Below are 19,477 nucleotides of genomic sequence, written 5' to 3'. Positions count from 1 at the left end.
TGTGCCCACATTCTCTCCCCACTGGGATGTTCCAGGTGCTGGGAACAGTCCTGCTGCCCTCCAGACACCCCTCAAGTCTGTGCCCATCTGATGCTCTGCCACACTGGGACCCACAGGCAGCCACTGCCCACACATGAGCTCCAGAGGCTCAGCCCAAGCCCAGCTCCTCCTGAGGGTCCCAGAGCTCCAGCACAGTGTGGCACCTGCAGGCACATCCTGGGTGCTGGGCATGTCCGTGCCGCTCTCTCACCCATGTGCCCTCGTCCCTGAGGACCTTGTGCCTGCCCACAGGTTGGTGGTGACAGCCATGGACAGGGGCACACCGCCCCTGGTGGGCTCTGCCACGCTGACTGTGGTGGTACTGGACATCAACGACAACAGCCCTACCATTCCAGTGCCCGCTGAGGTGCGGGTGCCTGAGAGTAAGTGCTGCCCCACAGGAGGGCACCAGGGCAGGGTGGGCACCCCGGGCTGGGCAGGAACCCCAGAGAGCTTCACCCACCCTCTGCCGGGGGCTGGCTGGTGCCAACCCTAGCTTGAGTTCCCTGTGCTGGAGCTGTGTCTAGATGGAACTTGCTGAGATGCCAGCTGCATGCCCTGGCCCTGCCCATGCTGTGGGGCAATGGCTGCATTTTCCTGTGCCAGCTGTCACCTGCCCTGCCCCAGAGACATTCCCTGCCCTGTGCTAGCAGTTACCTGTCCTGCCCCAGCTGCCCCCTGCCCAGCTCCCAAGCCCTTCACCTGCAGCAGCTCCTGTGCCTGGCTCTGGGGTCTCCGCCAAGGCACTGGTGCCAGCGCTGGGCCTCTCGTCCCCGCAGATGCGCTGCTGGGCACCCAGATCGCACAGCTGACTGGCAACGACGTGGACTCGGGCCCGGCGCTGTCCTACACACTGGCAGTGCCAGGGGAGGCCGCAGGCACGTTCAGCGTGCTGCGCTACGGCGGTGGCCTGGCACTGACAGCACCACTGGACCACGAGCGGCAGAGCCGCTACAGCCTGACGCTGAGCGCCTGGGACGGGCAGCACCGGGGCCAGGCCAACCTTACCCTGCTGGTGGAGGACGTCAACGACAATGCCCCAGCCTTCAGCCAGCCCTGCTACCAGGTACCCTGCACAGAGGTGCCTGGCACCATGCCAGCCCCTCTGCTGCCTGCGGCACACAGCTTCAGGGGGCACCAAACCATGGCACCATTTTGGGTGGGAGAGACCTTGGAGACCCTGAAGCTCAGCCATGGCCTCAGCATTGCCCCAGCACCACCACCCCATGGCCCTCAGCACCACAGCTCCAGGGCTTGGGAACCCTTCCAGGGCTGGGGACTCCACCACTGCCCTGGGCAGCCTGGCACAGGCCTGGGCCAGCCTCAAGGGGCACAAATTATTGCTCAGGGCCAAGCTCAGCCTTGCCTGGCACAACCTGAGGCCACCTCCTCTTGGCCCAGCCCTCAGGAGCAGCCCTTGAGCCCCAGCTGGCTGCAAGCTGCTCTCAGGGAGCTGCAGAGAGCCACAAGGTCTCCCCTCAGCCTCCTCTGCTGCAGCCTCAACCCCCCCAGGGCCCTCAGCTGCTCCTCACAACTTCTCCACAGCCTTCTCCTCCTTCTCCAGACCCCTCCCCAGCTTCTTTGCCCTTCTCTGGTCTTGAACCAGCCCTCAATGTCCTTCTGGCAGGGAGGGACTTTCTTATGAGATTCCCCCAAGGATGTGTCTGTGCCCATCCTGCCCCTCTCCTGGGCTCCATCCATGTCCTGACTCCCACTGTGATGTCATCAGGAGTGCCCAGTAGCCAGGAGGCTGGAAGCACGCAGGCAGCAGCTGTGGCCCTGCAGAGCTTTGTGGGAAGGACAGAAGTGGTGGGAGGTGGCTCCCAGCCTGCACAACTAGCCACTTTCCGAGGCTAAGCCTCTGGCTGCACAGGGAAGTGCCTCAGCAGCAGGGCCTGAGAAGCACCTGAGCAGGCCCCTGGGGGGTACTGGGGCAGCAAGTGGGGGTCACCAGCAGCCAGAGGAGCCCTGTGGAGTTAGGGTCTCAGAGGATCCTTGCTCAGTGACTCAAGTAGCTTCCAGGCTGGAGCATGGAGCACAGCCTGGGTGCCGTGACCAGAGCAGGAGGTGCCTGCAGCTGGTGCCTTCTGCCTCGTTCTGAGAGGGCACAGAACTGCCTCAGGGCTGTGAGAGACCAGGTTGGGGACCCCTCAGTCTGCAGGTGCTGCCTGGCACAGCAGCAGGACAGGGAATGCTCTGGGTGGTGAGAATGCTGCCATGGAGTAGATGCCAGCTCCTGAGGTGCTTTAGTGGCAGCCTTGGCATATTGGTTCTGGTTGGACTCAATCTGGAAGGTCACTGCCAGCCCACACCCTGCTGTGGTTCTCTGGTTCTTCAGAGCAGAAGTTCTTCAGCAGCGCAGAGCAGGTGGAGGAGAGGGCAGGGCAGGGGGCTGGCACTGGGAGGGTCACACTAGGAGGGCGTGGACAGGCCAGTAGGACAGGTCTGCTCCCCTGACAGCCCTGGTGGCCTTGGCACAGCACCAGGCTTTGCCGCCTTGGCTCTGTCCAGCCATGGCCATGTCTGCCCTGGTGTGGGGGCCATGGTGCTGAGCAGAGCTTCCTCCATCCCAGGTGATGGTGCCAGAGCACACACCTGCGGGCAGTGCCATCCTCACCGTCAGCGCCACCGACCCGGACACAGGTAGCAACGGGGATGTCACCTTCCGCCTGGCTGTGCCCAGCCCTGACGTCACCATCGACCCCAGCAACGGTGCGTGGGGTGGGGGCTGAAGAAGGGCTCTGGAGGGGCCTGCAGAGGGAGGGATCTCCACGCTGGCACAGCCCAGGCCCTCCTAGGTCACTATCTGGGGTGGACACTGAGGGGGGCACAGTAGGGTGGCACCATCTGGGATGGCCAGTGAGGTGGGCATGGTGGGGTGGCCATGGAGCATACCATGGAGGTGTCCTGCGCTGACCCCAAACCCTCTCGGCTCCTGCTTCTTCCCCTACGTTGACTCTGGCTCTGTGCCCTCGCAGGGACCCTCTTCACCATCCGGCGACTGGAGTTCGATGCCAGGCAGCCCACGTTGGACCTGGTGGTGGAGGCATATGACCAGGGCTCGCCCAGCCTCTCGTCCTGGGTGGCAGTGCAGCTGCAGGTGCTGGACGTGAACGACCACAGCCCCCGGTTCCAGCTACCGCACTACAACACCAGCGTGCCTGAGGACCTGCCTCCGGGCACCACGGTGCTGACGCTGGAGGCGGCCGACGCCGACCTGTTGCGGGAGAACTCCGGTTTCGACTTCACCATCGTCAGCGGCAACAATGGCAATGCCTTCCAGCTGGAGAGCCGTGCGGGCTGGGCCGGGGGGCGGCTGCGCACCCAGGGCGCCCTGGTGCTGGTGGAGCCCTTGGACTTCGAGGCCGTGCAGCTCTACAACCTGACGGTGGCAGCCTCGGACCGGGGCGTGCCGCAGCGCAGCACCACGGTGCCGGTGCTGATCGCCGTGCGTGACGTCAACGACAACGCACCGGAGTTCATGCGTGCTGCATACCGCGCGGCTGTCAGCGAGGCAGCGCCACCAGGCACCGAGCTGCTGCGCCTACAGGCACACGACGCCGACTCGGGGCCGCGTGGCCGCCTGCGCTACACCATCACCTCGGGCGACCCGCGGGGGCTGTTCCGGCTGCATGAGGCCAGCGGCGCCCTCAGCCTGGCACAGCCACTGGACCGCGAGGCGCAGGCGCTGCATGCCCTGGTGGTGCAGGCGGCCGACGAGCCAGGTGGGCACTTCGCCCTGGTGCCCGTGGCCATCGAGGTGAAGGACGTCAATGACCACAAGCCCTACTTCCCACTGGAGATGCTGAGCGCCAGCCTGCGCGAGAACCTGCCCCCCGGCACGCTGGTCACCACGCTGCGCGCTGCTGATTCCGACGCTGGCATCTTTGGGGAGCTGCGCTACACAGTGCTGGAGCAGTCGGCAGCAGAGCCCAGCCTGGCCGAGGGCCGTGAGGCCTTCACCCTCAATGGCAGCTCTGGGGAGCTGCGCTCGCGCCTCGCCTTCGACTACGAGCGGGCCAAAGCCTTCCAGCTCCTCGTCAGCGCCACCGACGCCGGCAACGCCTCGGCCACGGTGACGGTGCGGGTGCTGGTGACGGGGGAGGACGAGTACGACCCCATCTTCCTCAGCCCCTCCTTCAGCTTCGAGGTCCCCGAGGGCGCCCGCACGGGGCAGAGCATCGGGCAGGTGCTGGCGACCGATGAGGACGAGGGGGCCGACGGCGTGGTGCTGTACTCCCTGGCCAAGCCCTCGCCCTACTTCGCCATCAACCAGACCACGGGCACCATCTACCTGCGGGCAGACAGCCAGCCCCAGGCCGGCGCCAGCCATGCCAAGCGGGAGCCGCGTGAGATGAGCCTGGAGGTGCTGGCGCGCGGCCCCCTGCCCGCCTCGCGCTCGGCCTCGGCGCAGGTCACCATTGACGTCACCCACACCTCCTTCGGCTTGGCCCCGGACCTCAACCTGCTGCTGGTGGCCGTGGCCGCCTCGCTGGGGGTGGTGGTGGTGCTGGCCGCCGTGGCCATCGTGCTGGCGCTGGTGCGCTCCCGGCAGCGCCGCGGCGGCGAGAAGGCGGAGGGGGAGGGTGTGCTGGGCCGCGGGCAGAGCGGCTCCCTGCAGAAGCTGGGCCGCGGGCAGAGCGGCTCCTTGCAGAAGCTGGGTCGCGACGAGCCGGCGCTGTCCGGCGCGGAGCACATCTACCACCAGGCGCTGCCGGGGTACGGCGCGGAGCCGGCCGGGCCCTACACGCGCGGTGGCTCTCTGGACCCCTCGCACTCCAGCGGGCGCGGCTCGGCCGAGGCGGCCGAGGACGACGAGATCCGGATGATCAACGAGTACCCACGCGTGGCCAGCATCACGGCCTCCATGCAGGAGCACCTGGCGGCGCGGGGCCCCGACTCGGGCATCCAGCAGGACGCCGATCAGCTCTCCGACATCTCCTGCGAGCCCGCGGCCATGGAGGGTGCGCAGTGGTTCAAGAGCAAGAAGGGCTCCGGGCTGCTGCTGCCGGGGCCGCCCCCGCAGCTCTACCGCGAGGACGGCGGCGGCGGAGCCTTCCTGGGCGTTCGCTGCGGGCTCGGCGTCTCCTCGCCGCCCCAGGACTACGCCTTCCCTGAGGACGGCAAGCCCCCGGCCGAGGGCTCGCTGAGCGCAATCGTGGCCGGCGACGAGGAGCTGCGCGGCAGCTACAGCTGGGATTACCTCCTCGACTGGTGCCCGCAGTTCCAGCCCCTGGCCAGCGTCTTCACCGAGATCGCGCGGCTGAAGGACGAGAGCTCCCTGCGCAAGCCCTTCCCGGCCAAGCCCAAGGCGGAGCCCAAGCCCCGCATCGACCCCCCGCCCCTCATCACCGCCGTCGCCCACCCGGGCGCCAAGTCCGTGCCGCCCAAGCCGCCGCCGGGCAGGACCTTCCCGCAGCCCGGCTCGCTGCGCCGCTCGCCCATCAGCCACGAGGGCTCCATCTCCTCCTCCTGTGCCATGTCGCCCAGCTTCTCGCCCTCGCTGTCGCCGCTGGCCGCCCGCTCCCCTGTGGTCTCTCCCTTCGGCGTCGCGCAGGGGCCCTCGGCCTCGGCCATCAGCGCCGAGCACTCGCTGGAGCCGCCCGAGGAGGCCGAGCTCCGCATCTAGCCTGGGCCCAAGGACTCCTGCCCCACGCCGCGGCGCCGGCAGCGGGCTGGGAGCGGGGCCGAGCCTGGGGCCGCTGGGCACGGGGGCCGATCCCGCTGCTCACAGCCTCGGGGTGGTGCCCTCTGGGGCCGCTGGCAGTCTGGCAGATTCGGTGCCGGTTTCGGTGTCCTACGGACCGCTACTGCTGGGGCCGGTGCCCCGGGGCCATGACTCCTTGTGCTGCTCACGGCATCCAACGGTGCCAAACGGGACCCAGTGCTCTGGGGGGCACAGCCCCTGCCTGTGCCCGGCCAGGTGCCCAGCAGCAGGTGCAGCAGTCCATGGCAGAGCCGTGCCCATGGCTGAGCCATGCCTGCTGGCCCAGCATCCCTACGGGAGCTCCATGGGCTGAGGAGGGTCTCAGCAGGGTGAGGGTGGGTCCCTGGACAGGGACACAGCCATGGCAGCTGCCACTCCACCCACACTTCCTGTGGGCATGGGATGGCCAAACCTGCTTCCTGGAAGCAGTGGGTGCCCCATGCCAGGCCAGGCTGGAGAGGAGGAGAAAGCAGTGCCCATGCTCTGCTCACCACCCATGGCTGGTGGGGGGCACAGAGGCTCCTTTGGGGGTCTCACAGCCCCTCCCAACTCCTGCCACTGCACATCACCTTTCTGAGGGCACCTTCCTGAGCTGCTGCTCCGTGCCAGGCTGGCAGGCAGGTGGCAGGCTTACCATGACAACCGTGGCTCTGGAGAACATGCCAGGGACCAGGTGCCTCCCTGGGCTGCAGGCTGGCCACTGGACATGGGCACTGTACCCCGTCACCAGACATGGGCACTGGACATGGGCACTGGACACGGGCACTGCCCAGGCACCCACTGGCAGGAGCCACAGCACGAGAGCTGCCACAGCACTGGTCCCAGGGCCCCAGGAGAGGCCTCACTGTGGCCACTCGGTGGCACAGACCAGTGGCCTCCTCCTGTTCCTTCTGCTCTGGGTCTGGTGGGCAGAGGAGGGGTGAGAGGTGCCCCAGAGAGCCCGAAGCTGGCATGGTCGCAGTCAGTATTTCACAGTGTCAGGGTGGGGCACCAGGCAGCTGCCCTCTACCCTGGGGCCCTGTGGTGCTTGCCAGGACAGAGTGTCCCCCGGACACCTCCAAAGCACCCCCAGCTCTGAGCAGGAGCTGCTCTGTGCCATGCCATGGACATGGGATGGAGCCATGCTGCCATGGGGCTGGTCCCCATCCTCACCCCAGCATTGGGGTTAGTCCTCGCCCCGTGGCTGTTCAGGGTGGCACAGGCATGGTCATGTCTTGCCACTATGAGCCAGGGTGCCCCCAGGTGCTGTGCCCCACACATGGCCACGGGCACAGAGTGAGGGCTGGGAGCAGGCATGGGGGCAGTGAGGCAGCCCCATGAATGCAGCTGGCCTGGGCACATCCAGGAGGAACTCTGGTCCCCCGAGGAGGGGCCTCGGGGGGTTCCTCCCTCAGGCTGTTCCCAGCCCCATGCTGCAACCCATCCCCGGGCTCTGATCACAGCACCCAGACCGTCCACATCTGCCCACCCACATCTCCCACTGGGCACCATCCGTGGCTTCAGCCCCGTCTGGCACTGTCCCAGTCCTGAACCTCCAGCCTGGGCTGCCCCATGGCTGGTCCCACAGCGGGCAATGTGCCCATATCCCTGCTGCGGGCGGCCCTGGGGCTGCCCTGGGCACGGGGCAGCAACACAGGACGGGGATGGTGGCACCAAGGGGCCGCAGGGCCATGGCTGCATGGGGACCACAGGGGTGGGGAGGGCAGGGAGGACAGCACTCAGCACAGGGACAGCCCGCGGGAGCTCCTAGGGAGGGCACCCTTCGTGTCCTCCCTCCCGGCAGGGCTGTCCCGCTCACGGGCACCGCGCGGAGCGGGCGAGGGTGCCACGGGCGCCCTCTATGGGGCGGGGACCGTTCCTCGCTGCATGTTTGGGACAGGGGATCACGAAAGGGTCACTCCCGGCAGCCGCAGGAGGGGCATCCCCGGGGCGCCGCACCGCGGCCCCGCCTCCGCCGGGAGCCGCCAGTTATTTATTGTAGACTTTGTACCCAGCCCCCCATTTCTACTCGATCTGTACCTTTTGTATCGGAGCTGCATGTACGGGCGCCCAGCACAGCCTGTGCCCAAGTGCCAACCTCTCCAAAATGCCTTAATAAACCACACTTTGTATGGAGACTGTGCCATGGCTGCTGTGCCAGGCTCACGCTGCAATGGTGGGCAGGGGCAGCCCTGGGCACAGTGGGGCCACCAGTGCCGTGCCATGGCAGGCAGGACCTGCACCCTGCCATGGGCACTGGGCAGCTCCTGGGGCATGCAAGCTGGGACCAGAGAGCCACAGAATGCATCAGGTTGGAAGCAACCCATGGGGCCTCCACCACATCCCTGGGCAGCCTGTGCCAGGGTCTCACCACCCTCATGGTGCAGAACTTCGGATGTTCAACCTAACCCTGCCCTGCTCCAGTTCCCAACCATTGCCCCTGGTCCTACCCCCACAGCCCCTCCCCAGCCTTCCCCTGCAGATACTGAAATGCAGCTCTGAGCTCTCCCTGGAGCCTTCTCCAGGCTGAGCAACCCCAACTCTCCCAGCCTGTCCCCATGGCAGAGCTGCTCCAGCCTCTTAGCATCTCTGTGGCCTCCTCTAGACCTTCTCCTTTGTTTGTGGCCCCAGATCTGGACCCATCCCTGCAGGGGAGGTGTCCCCAGAGCAGAGCAGAAGGGCAAGATCCTCTCTCTCCAGCTCTGGTCACACTGCTTTGGATGCAGCCCAGGCTGTCCTTGGCCTTTGGGCTGCCAGTGCCCATTGCTGGCTCCTCTCCAGCTTCTCACCCCCCAGCACCCCCAATTCCTTCTCTGCAGGGCTGCTCTGGATCTCATCACTCCCAGCCTGGATTGACACCAGGATTGCCCTGACCCAGGAGCAGGATGTTGCCCTTTCTCTTACTGACTCTCCTGAGGTTCTCCTCAGCCACCTCTGCAGCCTTGCCCAGGTCCCTCTGGGTGACCCCATCCCATCCTTCAGTCTCATCAACCTCTCTGCTCAGCTTGGTGCCATCTGCAGACTGCTGAGGTTGCCTCAGCCTCCTGTGCCACTGAAGGAGGTGTTGAACAGCTCTGGTCTGGAGCCCCGGGGGACACCCTTGCCACCCATCTCCACCTGGACATTGAGCCACTGACCACCGCCCTTTGGATGCCATCCTCCAACTAAGTCCTCCTCCAGCACACTGCCCACCCCTGAAATCTCCACAGCCCAGAGCAGGAGCTGCCGTGGGGCTGTACAGCCTTGCAGGGGCTGCCGTGGGGCTGTGCAGCCTTGCAGGAGCAGTGCAGCCTTGCAGGGGCTGCTGTGGGGCTGTACAGCCTTGCAGGAGCAGTGCAGCCTTGCAGGAGCAGGTCTGGAAGGGACCCCTAGAGCCCACCCAGGCCAACCTCCCTGCTCCAGCAGGGCACCCCCAGCAGCTTGCCCCCCAGAGGAGGTTGGAAGCTCTCCACAGAAGGAGACTCCACAACCTCTCTGAGCAGCCTCCTAAGCCTGAACCCTTAGGAGCCAGCTGGGGGTCAAGGTCTTCTCCTGTGAGCTGGGCCAAGACAAGATGGGCTCAGGTTGTTCCAGAACAGGTTGAGGTTATCCCTGAGGAACAATTTGTGCCCCTTGAGGGTTGCCCAGACCTGGTCCTAGCTGCCCAGGGAGTCCCCAACCCAGGAGGGGTTTCCAAGCCCTGGAGCTGTGGTGCTGAAGGCCATGGGGTGGTGGTGCTTGGGCAGTGCTGCGGCCATGCTTGGACTCCATGGTCCTAAAGTTCTCCTCCAACCAAAACCATTCCATGACTCTAAGAAATTGCCCCAGGGCACCAGGGAAGCAGCTGGAGCCCAGAGCAGTGCTTGGCTGAGCCTGAGGAGCACAGGGGAGGTCCAGGCTCCTGCAGCTGCTGGGTGGTGGTTGGTGAGCAGGAGGTGCCAGCTCAGCCCCACCAGGTCTCCTGGCTGCCTCTCTTCACCCAAGGGGAGCAGGGCCAGGAGTCTGCAGCAGGCACTGCTCACCTGAGCACAGGGCACCTCCACCTCTGGCAGAGCTGGAACTGCCTGGGAGTAGAGAGGGAGAAGAGTGGCATAGCCTCAGCCTTGCACCTTCTCCCTGCCACAACCTGGGCACCATCCCTTGGAGGTGGTGCCCAGCACCTCTGGTGGTGTCCCAATACCTCTGGTGGTGTCCCAACACCTCTGGTGGTGTCCCAATACCTCTGGTGGTGTCTTAACACCTCTTTGGTGATGTCTCAACACCTTTGTTGATGCTTTGAGCTGCTGCTGGGACCTTCCCAGGAGGGCGTGGGACACCCTGGCTGTGCAGCTCTGCTCTGCCACCAGCCCCACACCTCCTGGCTCATCTGGACCCACTGGTGATGCCCAACCTCTGCAGAGGGAACAGCCTGGGCACCCCTGCCTGCAGCCCCTCCTATGGCTCCTTGCCCTGAGCCCTGGGGTGGGCACAGAGGAGCAGACCCCACCAAGGACTCTGACCTTCAGGTGCTTTCTGCAGCCACCCCCTGGATCCAGGCTCCAGCAGCCCCCTGGAGACTCCAAGCTGGGGAAAGGTTGGAAACTACCTGGTGGAAAAGGACCTGGGGAGCTGGAGCCAGTGGCTGGAGAGGAGCCAGGGGGTGCCCAGGAGGGCAAAGAGGGCAGCAGCAGCCTAGGCTGGAGCAGCAATGGTGTGGGCAGCAGAAGCAGGGCAGGGATTGTGCCCCTGGGGTGGGCACTGGGGAGGCCACAGCTGCAATGCTGGGGGCAGGGTTGTGCCCTCCCTGCCAGAAGGACATTGAGGGCTGGGGCAGTGCCAGGGCAGGGAAAGGAAGCTGGGGAGGGGTCTAAGGAAGGAGTGTGGCCAGCAGGGCTAGGAATGTTCTTCTCCTCCTCTACTCTGCCCTGCTGAGACCACAGTGCAATCCTGTGTCCAGTTCTGGGCTCCCCCGTTCCAGAGAGACAGAGACCTGCTGAAGAGAGTCCAAGGGAGAGCCACGAGAGTGACCTGGGGACTTGAGCATCTCCCCTGAGGAGAGAGACTGAGAGCCCTGGGGCTGTTTAGTCTGAGAGAAGGCTGAGAGGGATCTGATCAATGTCTGTCAGTACCTGAGGGGTGGGGGGCAGGGGAGGGGGCCAAGCTCCTCTTGGTGGTGCACAGTAATAAGACAAGGAACAATGGGTTCAGACTTGAACATCAAAGGTTTCACCTTAACATGAGGAGAAATTTCTTCACAGTGACAGAGCCCTGGAGCAGGCTACCCAGAGAGGTTGTGAAGTCTCCTCTGGAGACTTTCAAACCCACCTGGATGCATTCCTGTGCAGACTGCCCTGGGGGATCCTGCTCTGGCAGGCGGCTTAGACTGGATGATCTCTGGAGGTCCCTCCCAACCTCTAAGGTACTGTGAGAAGGCTCTGGAGCAGTTGTGAGGAGCAGCTGAGGGCCCTGGGGACTTGAGGCTGCAGCAGAGGAGGCTGAGGGGAGACCTTGTGGCTCTCTGCAGCTCCCTGAGCGCAGCTTGCAGCCAGCTGGGGCTCAAGGGCTGCTCCTGAGGGTTGGGCCAAGAGGGATGGCCTCAGGTTGTGCCAGGGGAGCTTGAGCTTGGCCCTGAGCAACAACTTGTGCCCCTGGAGGGTTGCCCAGGCCTGTGCCAGGCTGCCCAGGGCAGTGGTGGAGTCCTCAGCCCTAGAGAGGTCCCTGAGGACCACGGGTTGGTGGTGCCTCGGCACTGCCAGGCTCTCTCCATGCCTCTGGGGTCTCTCCCAACCCAAACCTACCCCACGGCTAGCCCCAACCACCGCCGCTCTCGGCAAAGGCCCCGTACGGACTCTCGGCATCGGCTGCAGCCCCGGGCCGGGCTCCGAGCTCTGCAGGAAGGGACCGGGACCGGAACCGAGCACAGCCTCCCCGGGCCTCCATCAAGCAGCCCCGCCGAGACATGGACATGGACCGGGACCGGATCCCGTCCCAGGCGAGGCGGCGTGGCCCCACCAGGGAGTCACGGAGCGATCAGCGATCCCCGGCAACGCCAGCGAGTCACGAAGCGATCAGCGGACCCCGGCCCCGCCAGCGAGTCACGGAGCGATCAGCGGCCCCCGGACCCCGCTCCGTGCTCGCCGCCAGCGCCACAAGCACAGCCTCGACGCTCTGGGCCTCCAGAACGGTCCCGGTCCCGGTCCCGGTGCTGGCCGGTGATTGGCAGGCTCGGGGCACCGTCCATTACGTGACCGCATCCCCACCTCCTCACGTGACCAGCTCGTGCGCCCGAGCACGTGACTGGGGCGCTGCGGCGGGAGGCAGCGGCATGGCCCCGGGGTAACGGAGGGCAGTGGGGGGCAGCGGGGGGGTACGGGGGGGAATGGGGCTGCTGGTGGGCAACGGGCGGTACCGAGGGGCACCCGAGGGTAACGGGGGGACGGGCAGCGATACGAGACAACGGAGAGTACGAGGGGTAACGGCGAGACCGGGAACCGGGGCACCAGGCGAACTGGGGGGTCAGGTGAGGTCAGGCGGGACTCCCCCGCCCCGGGGGTGACGGGGAAGCCCGGGCAGATCCGGGATAACGGGGACCCGGCGGCAGCGCGGGCAGCGGGCACCGAGGGGATCGGGGAGGACGGGAGCGGAGGCGATCAGGAGGCGCTCCTTGGTCCGCGGTAACGGGGACCGGGGTGGCACAGGGCGGGCCGGGGGGGCCCCGGCGATGGGGCTCGGGAGGTACTGCGGCACCGGGCGTCCCGGTGCCATGCCGGTGCCCGCCGTGCCCTGACCCTCGCCGCAGGTGTCGGGGGGTCCCTGCCCTGCTGGCGCTGTGTGCGGTGGTCTGGAGCTGTGCCAGGGGCCTGGAGGAGGGCCAACCCTTCCGGTGGGTACCGGTGCTGGGCACGGCACCCAGTGGGGTTGGTGGGATGGGACTGGGCATGACAGCTGGCACGGCACCCACCGGGGCTGATGGGGGAATGAGGCTCTGGCACTCACTGAGGTCGGTTGGATAGGACTGGGCACGGTACCCGTGGGGTTGTCGGAATGGGACTGGGCACAGCTCCCACCAGGGTCAGTGGGACCGGGCATGGCACCCACTGGGGTTGGTGGCTGGGACAGGGTACAGCACTCACCAGGGTCAGTGGGACAGGACTGGGCACTGCCACCCATGGGGGTCAGTGAGACAGTACCAAGCGTGGCACCTGCTGGTGTCAGTGGGTTGGGATAGGGCCCTGGCATCCATGGGGGTCAGTAGGATGGTACCAAGCATGGCACCTGCTGGCGTCAGTGGGTTGGGATAGGGCCCTGGCATCCATGGGGGTCAGTAAGATGGTACCAAGCATGGCACCTGCTGGTGTCAGTGGGTTGGGATAGGGCCCTGGCATCCATGGGGGTCAGTAAGATGGTACCAAGCATGGCACCTGCTGGTGTCAGTGCATTGGGACAGGGCCCTGGCACCCATGGGGGTCAGTGGGATGTGGCACTGGCCCCCACTGACAGGCTGCCCGCAGGGTGCCCCCCGGCTGGAGCCATGTGGGCGCCGTGAGCCCTGGGCAGGACCTGCAGTTGACATTTGCACTGCGCCAGCGCGGCCTGGGGCGCCTGGCACAGCTCATTGATGCCATCTCAGACCCCCACTCGCCACAGTATGGTAAGGGCCCTGCCCTCCCCTCTGACCCGGTGGGTGGCACGGGCAGGCTGCCTCTCACCTGGGTGCCCTGAGCCTGGTGCCCTGAGCCTGGTGCCCTGGCAGGCAAGTTCCTGACACTGGAGCAGCTGCGGGACCTGGTGCAGCCCTCCCCGGGCACACTGCTGGCAGTGCTGAAGTGGCTGCAGGGCCATGGCGTGGAGCGGTGCCACAGCGTCACCACCCTGGACTTCCTGGACTGCCACATGCCAGCAAGGTGAGCCCTGGGCACAGCCAGGCTGGCAGAGCTGTGCCCAGGGATGGGAGTGGCTGGAGCCCACCCTGGCTGCTGAGGCTTCCCCATCCCTGGGGTGCTGCAGCACAGCCTGAGGGTGAGGGGCTGGAGGGCATGAGGGGCTGAGGGTGGCAAGGTGCCAAGAGAGCCATGTTTCTGCCAGGGCTGGGGTCTCCTGGCTGCTGCTTTGCCCATCCCCAGTGTGGGGGAGACCCACCCAGTGCCTGGGGTGCTGGGAGCCAGGGGTCCATGAGGAGCCTGTGCCAGCCTCACCCGTGCCCTGTCCCTCTACAGGGCCACAGAGCCTCCATGAGGAACTGGGCATGGAGCTGGAGGGGCCCCTGCGGTGCCAGGGCTTTGGCTGGGAGTGCCAGGGGGGGCTGGGCTGGGAGGGTCTCTGTGCCTGTGGGGTGCTGGGGGGGAGCCAAGATCACCCCCAGCTGCCCTGGAAGCACCACAGGGTGGTGGCAGGTTGGGGACAGTGGCAGGTTAGGGATGGTGGCAGAGCTGGGGCAGTGGCAGGCAGGGGCCATGATCTGATGCCCACCTGTGGGGGCTGTGCCCACCCTGCAGCACAGCCGAGCGGCTGCTGCCTGGTGCCCGGTTCCAGCGCTATGTGAAGGGGCAGCTCACTGCCGTGCGCTCCCCAGTGCCCTACACCGTGCCCAAGGAGCTGGCACCGCACTTGGACTTCGGTATGGCCCCACGGGGGGAGGCTGCTGGGCCCCAGGGGACAGGGGGACAGAGGGAGAGGTCCTGGCTGCCCCTCAGCTCCCTGAGGAGCTTCCTGCAGGTGGTGTCAATGTCCAATCCCTGGCACTGTCCGAGGTCAGCTTTGGCATGGGTTGGGTGGGAAGGGACTTTCCAAGGGCACCCAGTGCCAGCCTGCAGCCAGCAGGGACAGCCCCAGGCAGAGCTCAGAGCCACAAACAACCTGCCCTGGGCTGGTGCCAGCCAGGGGGCATCTCTCCCCTCCCTGGGCACCCTGGGCCAGGCTCTCCCCAGCCTCCTGCTGAACAACTTCTCCCTGAGCTCTGCCCTCAGGCAGCTCCAAATCATCCCCCCTGGGCCTGGCCCCACAGCTCCTGCCCCACAGCCTGGCAGCAGCTTGCTCCTGGGCCCCTTCCAGCCCTGCCAGGCCACCAGAAGCTGTCCCTGGAGCCTTCTCCAGGCTGGGCACCCCCAGCTCTGCCAGCCTGGGCACCCAGCAGAGCCCTTCCAGCCCTCCCAGCATGGCTGTGGCCTCCTCTGGTCCCTTCTCTGGGTGCAGCTGCTGAAGGGGTGCCCACGGGGCAGTGATGCCTCCCCCTGAGCTCCAGGTCCCAGCCTGTGCATGTCCCTGCTGTGTGCCTGGCAGTGGGAGGCCTGCACCGGTTCCCTGCAGAGCGGAAGGAGGTGGCACGAGCCTGGGCTGGGCAGGACGCAGGGCAGCGGCACCAGGGCAGCTTCCACCTGGGTGTGACGCCAGCGGTGCTGCGGCAGAGATACAACCTGAGTGCCACCGATGTGGGGCAGCTGCCCAACAACAGCCAGGCCTGTGCCCAGGTACTGCCCATGCTGCCCTGCTCCAGGCGCTCCTCCCTGGCTGCTGGCAGTGGCTGCAGAGTGGCTGTGCAACAGGCCCATGGCAGACCTTTGTGTGCCAGGAGTGAGAGCTGGCATTGGTGAGCCAAGAACTGGCCTTGGTTAGCCAGGGGTGAGAGCTGGCCTTGGTGAGCCAGGAGCTGGCCTTGGTTAGCCAAGAGCTGGCATTGGTTCTCCAGAAGCCAACAAGTCGTGTGCCCCTCTGTCCCTGTGCCCCTGTGTGCCCTGTGCAGTTCCTGGAGCAGTACTTCCACCAGGCTGACCTGGCAGAGTTCATGCAGCTCTTCGGCCGTGGCTTCGCTCACCGCACGCAGGTCGACCGCGTGGTCGGGCACCAGGGCAGGGGCAAGGCTGGGCTGGAGGCCAGCCTGGATGTGGAGTACATCATGAGCACTGGTGCCAACATCTCCACCTGGGTCTTTAGCAACGCAGGTAGGGCCCTGTACCCCCCCTCCACCCCCTTCCCTCCCCCCGGCCCTGTACCCTCCCCGGCCCTGTACTCCTGGCACAGCCTGAGGCCATCTCCTCTTGGCCTAGCCCAAGGCTGCTTTGGTGTTTCTCCTGCTCTGGGGCTGAGGCTCTCTCTGGCTCCAAGCTGCAGCAGAGGGAGGCAGCTGTGGAACCCCAGGATGCAAAACATCTGCCCCAGCGTGGGGGTGGTGCTGCAGGACCCAGTGCCATCTGCCCCAGATTGGGAACCAGCTGAGCAGCAGGTGACACCTAGCAGGGAGAGCCCTGCCCTGCTGCCACCTCCTCCTGTGCTTGGGCATGAGGGTGTGGAGCTGGGTGAGGGTTGTGTGGGCAGCTGAGTCACCCAGGGGCACCATGGCCACGGGGGGGTGGAAGCTCTCCGCAGAAGGAGACTCCACAACCTCTGTGGGCAGCCTGCTCCAGGCCTCCAGCAGCCTCACCCCAAACAAGTTGCTCCTGCTGGCACCTCCTGCATGCCACTTGCTGGCCCTGGGCACCTTTCAGCAGATGCCAGCCCCAGCCTCTTGCCCCCCACAGCTCAGATCCCCTCTGGAGCTGCTCTTCTCCAGGCTTTCAGCCCCAGGGCTCTCAGCTGCTCCTCACAGAGCTGTTCCAGGCCCTAAGCTTCTCCCCAGGCTCCCCTGGACCCTCCCCAGCAGCTCCCAGTCTCTGAACTGGGCAGCCCAGGCCTGGCCCCAGCACTGCAGCTGTGGCCTCCCTGGGGCAGAGCTCATAGGACCCTCCCCAGCCAGGTGTGCCAGGTGTCTGCTGGGTGCAGGAGCTGGGTGAGCAGAGAAGGGCAAAGAAGAAGGAGAAGGCTGTGGAGAAGTTGTGAGAAGCAGCTGAGGGCCCTGGGGGGGTTGAGGCTGCAGCAGAGGAGGCTGAGGAGAGACCTTGAGGCTCTTTGCAGCTCCCTGAGAGCAGCTTGCAGCCAGCTGGGGCTCAAGGGCTGCTCCTGAGGGCTGGGCCAAGAGGAGATGGCCTCAGATTGTGCCAGGGCAGGTTTGGATCGGACAGGAACAGTTTCTTCCCTGCCAGAGTGGTCAGGCCTGCCCAGGTTGGTGGTGGAGTGCCCATCCCTGGAGGTGCTCCAGAACCCTGTGGGCATGGGCCCTGGGGACCTGGTTTGGTGCCATGGTGGTGCTGGGTTGAAGGTTGGAATTGATGCCCCTGGAGGTCCCACGATGCCAACCTGCTGTGCCAGGGCTCTGCTTTGGGCAGCATCCAGGGGCCCTCCCATGCCATAGAGGTGCCCCCGGGTCCCTCACACCCGCGGTGCCCCCACAGGGAGGCACGAGAGCCAGGAGCCCTTCCTGGCCTGGCTGCTGCTGCTGACCAACATGAGCTCGGTGCCCTGGGTGCACTCCGTCAGCTATGGGGATGATGAGGACAGCCTCTCCCTGCCCTACCTGCGCAGGGTCAACGCAGAGCTGATGAAGGCAGCTGCCCGCGGCCTCTCCGTGCTCTTCGCCTCAGGTGCGCCCTGCCCGTGGGCACCTGCACCGGCAGGGCAGCTGGGCACAGGGCAGCTGGGTGTTAGCTGGGCACAGGGCAGCTGGGTGGCAGCTGGGGACAGGGCAGTTGGGTGGCAGCTGGGCACAGGGCAGTTGGGTGGCAGCCTGGGACAGGGCATCTGGGTGGCAAATGGGCAGAGCCCAGCATGAGCACTGCGGTCACCCCATGCCCTGGCACAGGTGACGATGGTGCTGGCTGCAGGAGGGTCTCTGGTGGCAACCACACTTTCCGGCCCAGCTTCCCAGCCTCCAGGTAGGGTGGGGGTGGCCCCTGGGCACGGAGGGCTGCTCAGCGACACCACAGTTCCTGGGGGCACTGTGACCCCTGGGCCGTGCCTGGCTGCTGCCTCCAGCTTGTTCTGTGCCCCTATGGGCACACGAGTGCCCCCTGCCAGTGTGTGGGGACGCTGGCGCTGGGGGCACTGTGCAGCTGCTGGGGAGGGGGCTGCTGTGTGGGGTGCTGCCCAGGACCACCGTACCATTGTGAGCCCACCTGTTTCCCCCTGTCCCCCAGCCCCTATGTCACCACGGTGGGGGGCACCTCCTTCAAGAACCCCTTCCTGGTGACCACCGAGGTGAGCGACTACATCAGCGGGGGGGGCTTCAGCAACGTCTTCCCCATGCCCAGATACCAGGTGGGCACCCTGGGGGGCTCTGCCTGGGGCCAGGGCACTGCATGGGGCTGGGGGCTGCAGCTGGGTTTGGGATCTGGCCAGAGCTGAGCTCCAGCTGGGGCTGGGAGCTGTAGGGAGATGCAGGCAGCCCTGGGGCATGGTGGCACTGGGCTGTGGGGGGCAGGGGCAGCCCTGGGGCAGGGTGGCACTGGGCTGTGGAGGACATGGGCAGCCCTGGGGCAGAGGGCATGGAAGGTGAGGTGCCAGAGTGCCACTGCTCGTCCTGAGCTTGGTGGGCACAGGGGGCACAGGCAGCGCAGTGCCAGGGTGCCCTGCTGACATCACCCCCCACAGGCGGCAGCGGTCAGTCGGTTCTTGCGCCAGGCGCCCAAACTACCCCCAAGCTCCTACTTCAACGGCAGTGGCAGAGCCTACCCGGACCTGGCAGCGCTCTCCGACAACTACTGGGTGGTGACCAACCGCATCCCCCTGCCCTGGGTGTCGGGCACCTCGGTGAGTGGGCACCGCAGGCACCCTCTGCCGGCCAAGTGGGCACCGCGCGGTGGCCCTGTGGCGTCCCTGCTCCTCGGCTGAGTGCCCGCTGTCCCCGCAGGCGTCCACGCCCGTGGTGGGGGGCATGGTGGCGCTGATCAACGACCGGCGGCTGCAGCGGGGGCTGCCCCCGCTCGGCTTCCTCAACCCCGCGCTCTACCGGCTGCAGGAGAGCGGCCACGGCGCCGCCCTCCGCGACGTGAGCGGGGCGGGGGCCTGCGGGAGGGCGGGGCTGGGGCACCTGGGTGGGCACCCGTGGGTTGTTTGGGGAGGGGGGGGTTGGTGCTCCTGGGGAGGGGGTGATGCATGGAGAGGGGGCTCTGCGCTGGTGGGGGGCGCTGGTACTGTGCTGGGGCAGGTCCTGAGGTGGAACCACTGCTGCCTGAGGAGGAGCAGCTCCTGCCTTGGGGTCCCTCTTGGGCTGTGAGAGTGTCCCGGGGGCCCATCCTGGGGCTCCCTCTGGGGCCTTTGGGGGACATATTCGAGGGGACGTGCCCAGGGGTCCCGATCGCGTGGGGGTTCTAGAGGGTGTTCCCAGGGGTCCCTGGCCTGTTATGGGGGTGGTCCTGAGGGTCCCTGTCCCAATTTGGGTCCTTGTCCTGCTGTGGGAGCGTCTTAGGGGTGTTCCCCTGTTCTGTGGGTCTCAGGGTGGTCCTAGAGGGTGTTCCTGGTGGGTCCCAGTGCGGGGGCTTCCAGGGGGAATCCCGGGGGTCCCTCTGCTGCTTTGTGCCGTGGGGTGGTTCCCTTGCCCCGCCGGGCAGTGGCCGGGGTGAGTGTCCCGCTGTGCTCCGGTCAGGTGCAGCCAGGGGTCCCCGCTGAGGGGGTCCCGTTGCGGGAACCCCCCCGGTGCCCCCGCTGATGCCCAATCCTGCAGGTGACGCAAGGCTGCCACCTGTCTTGCCTGGACGGCGCCGTGCAGGGCCAGGGCTTCTGCGCTAGCCCCGGCTGGGACCCGGTCACCGGCTGGGGCACTCCCAACTTCCCCGAGCTCCTGCGAGCGCTGCTGCCGCCGTGACACAGGACACAGGGACGGACACCGGACACGGGACAGATATCGGGACGTGGGGATACTGGACAGACACCGTAACGCGAGACATGGAGACACCGGGGCGTGGGGACACCGGGACGGCGCGGGGC

General features: G+C 66.5%; 2 protein-coding genes across 2 annotated transcripts in view; both read left to right on the top strand.

Moving 5' to 3' along the window:
- DCHS1 (dachsous cadherin-related 1) overlaps positions 1 to 5,668 on the top strand; it is a 46,184-nt gene extending 40,516 nt beyond the window's left edge. Inside the window, exons 17-21 of the mRNA XM_054398750.1 lie at positions 292 to 422; positions 819 to 1,105; positions 2,613 to 2,751; positions 3,018 to 4,627; positions 4,661 to 5,668. Coding sequence (XP_054254725.1) covers positions 292 to 422; positions 819 to 1,105; positions 2,613 to 2,751; positions 3,018 to 4,627; positions 4,661 to 5,668 — 3,175 coding nt within the window. The remainder of the gene's footprint in view (positions 1 to 291; positions 423 to 818; positions 1,106 to 2,612; positions 2,752 to 3,017; positions 4,628 to 4,660) is intronic.
- A 6,394-nt stretch (positions 5,669 to 12,062) lies between these two features.
- TPP1 (tripeptidyl peptidase 1) lies at positions 12,063 to 19,477 on the top strand. Its single transcript, XM_054398748.1, has 14 exons — positions 12,063 to 12,155; positions 12,248 to 12,357; positions 12,483 to 12,566; positions 13,195 to 13,334; positions 13,437 to 13,587; positions 14,179 to 14,300; positions 14,963 to 15,150; positions 15,423 to 15,621; positions 16,948 to 17,136; positions 17,355 to 17,427; positions 17,689 to 17,809; positions 18,143 to 18,301; positions 18,402 to 18,539; positions 19,215 to 19,477. Exons 1-14 carry the CDS (start codon positions 12,063 to 12,065, stop codon positions 19,353 to 19,355), a joined length of 1,908 nt encoding a protein of 635 aa, XP_054254723.1. The 3' UTR covers positions 19,356 to 19,477.

This window comes from Indicator indicator, unplaced genomic scaffold (assembly GCF_027791375.1).
Source record: "Indicator indicator isolate 239-I01 unplaced genomic scaffold, UM_Iind_1.1 iindUn_scaffold_99, whole genome shotgun sequence".
NCBI classification, from domain to species: Eukaryota; Metazoa; Chordata; class Aves; order Piciformes; family Indicatoridae; genus Indicator; species Indicator indicator.
This window is presented reverse-complemented; position numbering and strand designations above follow the sequence as displayed.

Excerpts from the sequence above, each read along its gene's own strand:
- TPP1 (XM_054398748.1), top strand. The coding sequence starts at position 12,063 with ATGGGGCTGCTGGTGGGCAACGGGCGGTACCGAGGGGCACCCGAGGGT. Across the intron at positions 12,567-13,194 it reads GAGGAGGGCCAACCCTTCCG|GGTGCCCCCCGGCTGGAGCC; the intron begins GTGGGTACCGGT and ends GGCTGCCCGCAG. Across the intron at positions 17,428-17,688 it reads CCCAGCTTCCCAGCCTCCAG|CCCCTATGTCACCACGGTGG; the intron begins GTAGGGTGGGGG and ends CCTGTCCCCCAG.